This window comes from Hordeum vulgare, chromosome 2H, assembly GCF_904849725.1.
Source record: "Hordeum vulgare subsp. vulgare chromosome 2H, MorexV3_pseudomolecules_assembly, whole genome shotgun sequence".
Lineage (NCBI taxonomy): Eukaryota > Viridiplantae > Streptophyta > Magnoliopsida > Poales > Poaceae > Hordeum > Hordeum vulgare.
The window spans coordinates 646133179-646142554 of record NC_058519.1 but is presented as its reverse complement, the minus strand read 5'-3'; the positions used below and the strand labels follow the sequence as shown (position 1 = coordinate 646142554).

At 45.6% G+C, this 9376-nt stretch overlaps 1 protein-coding gene across 1 annotated transcript; it reads right to left on the bottom strand.

The window, feature by feature from the left end:
* Positions 1-6807: 6807 nt before the first annotated feature.
* On the bottom strand, positions 6808-8438 carry LOC123428341 (isocitrate dehydrogenase [NAD] catalytic subunit 5, mitochondrial-like). The gene is made up of 2 exons (XM_045112543.1): positions 8322-8438; positions 6808-8075 (listed from the first exon to the last, which is right to left on the bottom strand). The coding sequence occupies exon 2, from the start codon at positions 8049-8051 to the stop codon at positions 6975-6977; it is 1077 nt and encodes a 358-aa protein (XP_044968478.1). The 5' UTR covers positions 8052-8075; positions 8322-8438; the 3' UTR covers positions 6808-6974.
* Positions 8439-9376: the final 938 nt, after the last annotated feature.

Sequence of the window (9376 nt, the reverse complement as noted above, 5' to 3'; positions counted from 1 at the left end):
CTTCTCCTTCGATGGTAGTCTGGCCATTTCATGGACCGCCTTATTCTGCTCGCGAGCGAGGACGCGCGTGTTCCGCCGCTGTTGTTTCTTCAAAATGCGGGCGCGGATGGCTTTCTCCTTTGCCGCCGCCCGCTCCACCGCATCAGTCGCCTTCGCCTCCGCCATTTCCTCTGCGAGATAGGCCTCGAAATCCATGGGTCCGGTCGATGGATCCTCCCGCCGGGACATGGATGATCCCGCCCCAGAGGAACCGAGCGCCCTTCGAGCGGGCGCTATGGAGTCGCGCGGACATGTCCTCCCTTCGGTCGGACACTGTCCTCGCGGGAGCGGCGGTGTGCAATGTGAACCGCCATTGCCTCCTCCGCACGGGACGACCCCCCCTCCCCTCCCCCCCCCGTCGATGGATCCGGACTGGTCGGAGTCGAATCCGCTGGAGGCCATGTCGCAGAAGGCTAGAGATCGCCGGAGGTGAGGTGGGCGGCGGATGGGAGTGTATTGAGTGGAGTGAAGTGGCTAGGGTTTGGTCCGGCCAATGGATGAGGATGAATATATGTGGGCTTGATGCGGGTCAGCGTGGGTTAGGCGGGCGTGCCTGGGCTCCCTCAAATCCGCTCCATATTTGGGCTGAAAATGGGGGTGCCGGTTAGCCTGAGCATTTGAGGTCAGTTTGAGAGGTCTATCTGGATCGACTTTTTGTGACCGGACAGTGATCGGGCGGCCTGCACGGGCGTTTGAAGGGGCTTTGAGAGGTCCGGCTGTAGATGCTCATACTTACTATATCTATTTTTGGCATAGAATTTGTTTGCATAGAAAAAAGAGGAATATTCGGAGTGGCACAGGCCGTTGGATAGATGTGGTTGAACTGGTGAGATTTGTTGGATCTCTGCGAGTCGCTATTTCCATATTGGAATTGTTAGAAATATATGAGACCACCGTCAATCCCGCGAGAAGAAGCACGAGCAAAGACACCAAGTTTCGCCAACGACATTCAACAACATGGCTACATCTACGAAGCATTGCTCACGCGTGCTACTCCCCGTGTACCCAAACACATGATAAAAGGGACGATAAGTCTTCCAATGACACCACACATCGCTTACCATATCGTATTAGTACTATATATGCAACGTAACTTCTAGAGTAAGTGGCTTTGTGGTGCTTCACACCACTTCGGTTTACTTTATTCTTTGTACATACCCCTTATGGATTGAAGCTTACATTTGTTTTTATGATATACTCCCTCCGTCTCAAAATTCTTGTCTTAGGTTTGTCTAAAAATGAATGCATCAAAATTGTGAGACTGAGGGAGTACTAAAGTATATGTTGAATTTGAGGTCCAAGCTCGAGGCATGGGCTGGGGGGCATGGTTGACGGAGTTAAATCCAACAAATCTCGATAGGGGTTCCCGAGCTGGTAATTGTAGTTTGATGGTAACAGGACACAGAAGGAATACGATGTTTATCTAGTTTTGGACCCTCTCAAAAAGTTAAAACCGTATGTCATGCTCGTATTGTATTGATTGTAGATGGGGTAAAAGATTAAAGGGTAGAGATTGATCTACCTCAAGATCATATGTGTGGATGAAAATCTACCTTTACGGTCCAAACCCCTCGGTTGATATAGACACAAGGTTATCTAGGGTTACACCTAGGCCGGTTACATCGGGGCTAAACATGCCGAGGATTTCATCGTGCCTTGGAGTGTGCTTTAAGTCTTTGAAAGATTTCATCTTGTGTACATCGTGGGGCTTGACAAATGTGGCCCACTTGGTTGATAGTTTGGGGTCCTCGGCCAGCCCATGCTCGGTGGCCGACGTGGTTAGTACCCCTTTATCTAGGTCACCATCAATGGTCCCCTTTGGCCCACACTAAGCTCTGCCACTTTTTCAGACTGCTCAGACATGAACACAAATACAAAGATCTCATGTGCACCGACTTCACAAGGTGCAATTAGAAAACAACCCCGCAATTTAGATGGATTTTTCCGCTATTGGAAACTCATATGCATCTTGTTTTAACTTTTGTACCTCATGTTGCAAGAGATCGGCTAGGAGGGGACAACGTGTACAAAGCCGCCATATGGACGATTTGTGGGCATGGACATCAAGGAGCACACGAGGACCATATCTCGCAGAACCTTGGTAATCAAAATTCTTCATGGTCAGCGTTGTATGATAATTTTTGCTTGGTTATCTTAGATGTAAGAAGTGCAATTGGATAGTTACAACGTATGATTTCATTCTCTTCTCACAATAAACAGATTGACCGTTCAGTGGTGAAGATTTTCGAAGGCGGGGGTCGGACATGCATCACGACAAAGGTGTAGGAGAACGATAATATCCACATATTCATGTTCAACAAGGGCACCAACATTTTTAAGGTCTCCAAGATCAGTCATGTGAGGTTCAAGCTAGAGCATTGGGGGGGGGGGGGCGATGCCCCCCTTCGTTCCTCACTAAGCTCCGCCAATCCTTCAGAGTGTTTATACACAAACACAAATACAAATTTCTCAGGTGCACCTAGTCACCTACCTCACAAGGTACAATTAGAACAAAACTCCCATAATTAGATGGAATTTTCCGCTATTGCATACTCATATTTTTTGTGTTTTAACTTTTGACCTATTGCTGCAAGAGATTGACTCAGAGTTACAATGTGTACAAGCCACCGTACAAAGGGTTTGCGGACATGGACATCTAGGAGCACGGGAGGTCCACATCTCTTAGAACGTTAGTAATTGAAATTCTTCATGGCAAGTGCTGTCTGATTTTGTTCTCTTCCCACTAACAGATTAACCATTTGAAGTTGGAGAGTCTACAGGCGGGGGTGGATGTCTATCATGGCAGGGGTGTACCCTGAGCACGCTGAGAACAGAAATAGCCACGTGTTCATGTTCAACAAGCGCGCCAACAGTGTGAATGTTTCCAGTGTCGAGGCATGGAGGCCGAAGACGATGACCATAAACGTCATGCTTGTCGAGTGGATCCCTTAACTATAAAGTAAAAAATGACTCGGTCCTAGAAGGAACAAGGGCACCAGTGTTGTGAAGGCCTCCAAGATTGTTCATGGAGGTCCAAGCTTGAGGCAGGGGCATGGTCCCCTTTAGCCCTCACTAAGCTCGACCACTGCTTTAGAGTGTTCAAACACAAACAAAGTTCTCATGTGCGCTGGCCTCTCAAGGTAATTAAACAAAACTCCCGCAATTTAGATGGAATTTTTCGTTGTTGCAAACTTTTTTTTTATTTCTTTACCTCGTGTTGGGAGAGATCGACTAGGAGGGATAAGGTGTACAAGCCGCCATATGAAGGGTTTGTGGACATGGACATCAAGGAGCAAGGGAGGACCTTATCTCTCAGAACATTGATAATCAAAATTCTTCAAGGCCAGTGAGAGATGGACTAGGAGGGATAAGGTGTACAAGCCACCATATGAAGGGTTTGTGGACATGGACATCAAGGAGCAAGGGAGGACCTTATCTCTCAGAACATTGATAATCAAAATTCTTCAAGGCCAGTGATGTCTAATCTTTTGCTTTGTTATGTTAGATTCCTGAAATGAAATCGGATATTTACAACCTGTGATTTTGTTCTCTTCTCCCAGCAAACAACTGACCATTTGGTGGTCGACAGTTTTGGAGGTGGGGGTCGAACATGTATCACGGCAAGGATGTACTGTAACGCCCCGGACACACCCGCCCGCGGTCGTTACTCCTGGCGGGGTCTAGACTGGCCCCACATATCAATACTAGTCTTTTTGCGCACTTTGACCTCACTCATGCGCACGACAAACGTCATGAACAACATGACCGCGCACCTGTCCGCAAACATCCGTGTAACCGCGAGGGTTGGCTCTGATACCAAACTTGTAACGCCCCGGACACACCCGTCGGCGGTCGTTACTCCTGGCGGGATCTAGACTGGACCCACATATCAATACTAGTCTTTTCTTCACACTCTGTCCTCACTCATGCGCACCCGGGATGAACTTTCCGGTCGGTCACCCATCCTAAAACTACTTCAAGCCAAGCACGCTTAACTTGGGAGTTCTGTTTGAATGAGCTCCCGAAAAAGAAGGAATTCTTTATTGATATGAGTAGTCTATCATCCCTAATAAGCCAGGCTATCACATGTACCTAGAGCACGTGAAGAACGACAATAGTCACATGTTCATGTTGAACAAGGGAACCAACATTGTTAAGGTCTCCAAGCTCGGTCATTTGAGGTCCAATCTCGGGGTAGGGGGCATTGCCCCCTTTGGACCTCAGTATGCTTCACCACTACTTCAAAGCGTTCATACCATTTGTTGCAAACTCAATTCTTTTATGAAAAACTAGGCATCAATTTAATATTTAGAAGTGAATCTCAAATCCTAGCTGGCTAGCCGACCAACTCATGGTGCTAGCCAGTAAGGCCTACGGCACCCCCCTCCCCCCGCCCCTTCAAATGTAAGGGGTTATTGTAGCATTTTCAATGTAAAATAACGAGTGTCAAACACTGTTAGTAGGTGATTTTCTATTCCCTTAAACTATATATGTGTCACTAGTACAACCTTTCAAGCACATTAAACATCTACTTTACTAGGACGCAAGAAAATAGGTGCTTATGTAACAATATAGTGCAAGGTAAAATAATGGAAATAGTCAATGTATCCTAGTTCCCATAGAACCAAAATTGAAAAAAAAAGGTCAAAAAGAGTAAAAAAAATCTCAAAATAATTTCTAACAAATGCTACTTAGGGTAATACTAGTGTGAAGAGTTACACAAAGGAATGACTATTGTGGTATTCTAGACGGAAAACACTCGATACTATGCAAAAGGTACAAATTCACAATTTTTTTGACTTCATGTTTTTTTCACCGAGAATATCACGACTCATTCATTCGTGAAACTTTTTAAAAGAGTATTACGCTAGGCCATGTATGTTAAAAAAAGTTCGATTTTTTAACCACTTTGTAATTTGTAATTGTTTTTTCTATTCAGCTGCATTAGCACCATGTTCCGAAGAACCGCGTTCATAGCAATAGATAAAGTAATGAAAAAGTATGTGGTACCAAATTGGCGTTAATGTTTGCGATGCTTGGCTACTAAGAATTAATCTAATTTTCTTTTGCTTGAATCACCTTTGATAATAGGATTATTATTACCGACGATAGCCTATAAGCCTAATGCAACAAAAACTATTTATCAGTGTCACACTCTATAAATAAAGAGGTCCCAAGCCAGAGTAAAGGAGGAGGGTTGTGATATGCTTGACGAACCAACAACAAAACTCAACCATTTTTATGGAGATGAAATTCAAAAGCTTTTGTTGTTGTTGCCACACTCAATAAATAACACTGTGCACACTACTCGTTAGAAAACATGGATTTATCAAGTACTCTCTCTGTTCCTAAATACTCCCTCCGTTCCAAAATATAAGATCTTTTAGGGATTTCACTAGAAAACTACATACGGAGCAAAATGAATGAATCTATATTCTAAAATATGTCTATGTACATCCGAATGTAGTTTATAGTACAATCTCTAAAATGTCTTATATTTAGGAACGGAGGGCTATACTCTAAAAAGATATTTCACTAAATGACTACAGACAAAGCAAAATGAGTGAATCTACGCTTTAAAATATGTCTATATACATTTGTGTGTAGTTTTTTAATAAAACCTTTAAAAAAATTATATTTAGGAACGGAGGGAGTATTCTATTGCGGAAACTAAGCAAAGGTAAAATTTATTTAATAGTTGACGTGTCAATGGCAAAATTTGTTTCAATATTGTTCCTGTTAGCGGACACATGGTAAGCGATTTACTGTCACACGGTAGGCTTGTGCCTGGCTTGGACACATCTCTGATTTGTTGAGTGTTTACCAACGAAAAACACTAGGTAAAAAAAGCCCGCTATGTGGCCACTGCTCTCCAACGCCACATGTCAGCGACTTATTGAATGTAACACCTTGCCATGTTACCCATACGACTTTACCATCACAATGTGATGTTTCTTTACAGAGTGTTTGTAGAAAGCACACGATAAAGTAGTTTGAGAGGTCACGTTTTATATTTACAGGCTTTTTACAAACTAGAAATTCTAGAAACTATATAAACCAATTTGCATCTCAGCATTCAGCAACATATATCACATAATTCAAATAAAATGCATCACTAATATATATAACATCATTCAAAAGATACAGCATACATCGCAAGTTCACAACAAAGCCATGTTCATAAATTCAGAGAACATACTCTAGCCACAACCAAGTTCACAAGATTTATGTGTCGGATACACAAAATTCACAGGAAACATAGATTAGGTGTTGAGCATGCATGACCTCAACAAATGCGTTGAACATGCATCTCATTGACAGGTTAATGTTGATGCAATCTTCCCCTGCATCATAAATTAACCAGAGGACTCACGCGTGATGGCAAAACCAAAGACGATGTTACTAGTTGCTAATAGCATATGTTGTAGAGGCCACGAAATCCACTGAGACGTTTTTTAGGTCGAAATCCGGTTCTCAAAGAACTTGAATGAACAAACTATTACGGAAGGTTCTTGAGCTTGACTGCAATAATAATGCTGGTAAAAGAAATTCAAGAGCAAGAATGTGGCAATTATTCTTCGACGGTCTTATTAAACCATATCAACGGCCACCCAATGAACTTAATGTATGCAACAAAAATAGGGGGAGACAAATAAAACATCTGGTGCTTAGTTATGATCGCAAGCAGAGGATTATTATTTTTAGATCACAATCCAGTTAACCAAGAACTGTAACAAACAAATAACAAGCTTGAGTGCAATAATAACGCAGATAAAATATTTTCCAATAGCAAGAATGTGGCAATTATTCTTTGACGGTCTGAATTAAACCGTGTCAACGGTCATCTAGAGAAACCGAGGCATGCAACAAAAAACAGGGGAGACAAATAAATAAACAAGTAAAGAGAAAACGAGCAGGAACTCCTGTGTGCTCAATCAGATATGATCGCAGACTGCTTTTGTGTAGTCCGATGTCGACGACTTGCCACCAAGATCAGCGGTCCTGTACTTGCCGTCGGCGATGGTGCGTAGGATGGCATTGTGGATCCGGTCTGCCTGGTTGTTGAAATGCAGGTGGCGCAGCATCATAACAGCACTGAGCATAAGAGCAGTTGGGTTTGCAAGGTTCTTGCCAGAGATATCAGGTGCAGAGCCATGAACAGCCTCCGCCAGACAGATGCCGCCCTCACCAATGTTGCAGCTGGGAGTCAAGCCCAGGCCCCCGATCAAACCGGCGGACAGATCACTGATAATGTCGCCGTACAGGTTGGGCATCACCAGCACATCATACGTGCCAGGGTCCTTGACGAGCTCCATGCAGCAGTTGTCGATGACCACCTCCTCGTACTTGATCTCAGGGTACTTGGCGGCCACCTCGCGGCAGCACTGGAGGAAAAGCCCGTCTGTCTTCCTCATGATGTTGGCCTTGTGTATCGCCGAGACCCTCTCCCTGCCATTGGCCTTGGCGTAATGGAAAGCGTACTCCGCCACCCTCAGGCTAGCCTGGCGGGTGATGATCTTGAGGCTTTCCACGACGCCCCTGACGACCTGGTGCTCGAGGCCGCTGTACTCCCCTTCCGTGTTCTCGCGGATGGTCACGAGGTTCACGTCGTCGTATCTGGTCTTGTAGCCCGGGAGGCTGTTGCAAGGTCTGACATTGGCGTAGAGCCCGAGCTCTTTCCTCAGTGTGAGATTCAGAGAACGGTGGCCTTTTCCAATGGGTGTGGCCATAGGGCCTTTCAGGCCAACCTTGTTTCTGCGCACCGACTCCAGGCTTTCCCATGTCAAGAAGCTCTGTGTTCTGGGATCAACCTCCGCGCCGACATAATGCTCTTCCCATTCTATTGGCACGCCTGCAACGTTGATCACCTGCTTCACCGACTCGGCGATCTCCGGCCCGATGCCGTCGCCGGGGAAGAGGGTTGCGCGGATAGCCTCCCCGGGCGCAGTGGACAAGGACCGTCCCATCGTCCTCGGTAGAACGGCCCCCTGAAGCAGCCTTCGGAGTGCCATGCCTCCTCTCCACGGAACGATTTTCTGAAACAAGCAAACAGGCAGAAACAAACGGGAATCAGACCTCCAGATTTCTAGGCAGGCAAGGATGAATTCCCTGTTCGCTAATCGATGGATCGATCGAGCAATAGCGCACGGATCGAACGCCACGCCTGTCCGGCCGTCCCCGATCGGAACAACGATTTCCTTTTCTTTTGTGCAAGGAAACCGCGAAACTGAGAGGAGGGAGGCCGGATCGAGGGAAAGAGCGACGGTGAGGAATGCACGTACCGGAAGAAGGAGATTCGCGGCGGTGTGTCGACGGCGGAGGAGGCGCGCGGATGGGGTCCTCTTCGGCGATGAGAGGGAGGGGATGAGACGGCTAGGGTTATGGGTGGCTAAAAAAGATTAATCCTCCCGACGCATGTTTTTTTTTTTGAGCGACCTCGACGCATGTTTTTGTAGAGCACGTTCGATCGTGTTCATGTAGGCCCACGATGGCCTAGGTCAGATTCGGCTTTTAGATCAAGAAAAGAGAACGTAAGATACAGCTAGATTTTCTTTTAAAAAGCGTAGATTTTAATTAGGGTAATTAAGCCCATAAGCACAGAGAAGGACCAATTATAAACTAAAACAAAGTTTCTAAAAAAACTAATTATTTTTCCATCTCTTCAATTTTCTGACAAACAATAATTAATTTATCCAATGGGAAGAATGTTGTAATCGTGGGTCCTACGCTAGAAATATTTTGGAAAGCATGTATGGGTTGATTGCAGTATACTACTCCCTCCGTTCCTAAATATAAGTCTTTTAAGCGATTTCACTAAAGGACTACAAACAGAGCAAAATGAGTGAATCTATACTCTAAAGTATGTCTATATACATCCGTATGTAGTTATCTAGTGGAATCTCTAAAAAGACTTATATTATGGAACGGAGGGAGTATTAGGGTGTGATGGATAATCGAAAGAGGTTGCACGTTACGGTTCCCCTAGCGTAGGCTAGGGTTCCCGACTCCTTACGGCGACTCCCCGCCGTAAGTCCACCTGTGCCGGCGCCCCGGCGAGAATCCGTTGCTGCCCACGCCATCCATCGCCTTCCACCTCGCGCCACCCGCCCTCCATCCTCACGCCAACCCGCCTTCCCCTCGACTGTGCAACGTTCCCTCTGGTGCCCCAGGCGATCGCGGTTCGATCTTACATGCGATAACGATGGCAACTTCACCATCCGTCGTTTTCCGGTAATTCCCAAGGCAAGGAGGACGACCTTGGTGATTTTTTCGAGAAGCTTGATCTCCACGAAGATGAGTTCGACGATGTCGTTGTGGAGGAGGAAGCTCCTGAACT

Excerpts from the sequence above, each read along its gene's own strand:
- LOC123428341 (XM_045112543.1), bottom strand. The coding sequence starts at position 8,051 with ATGGCACTCCGAAGGCTGCTTCAGGGGGCCGTTCTACCGAGGACGATG.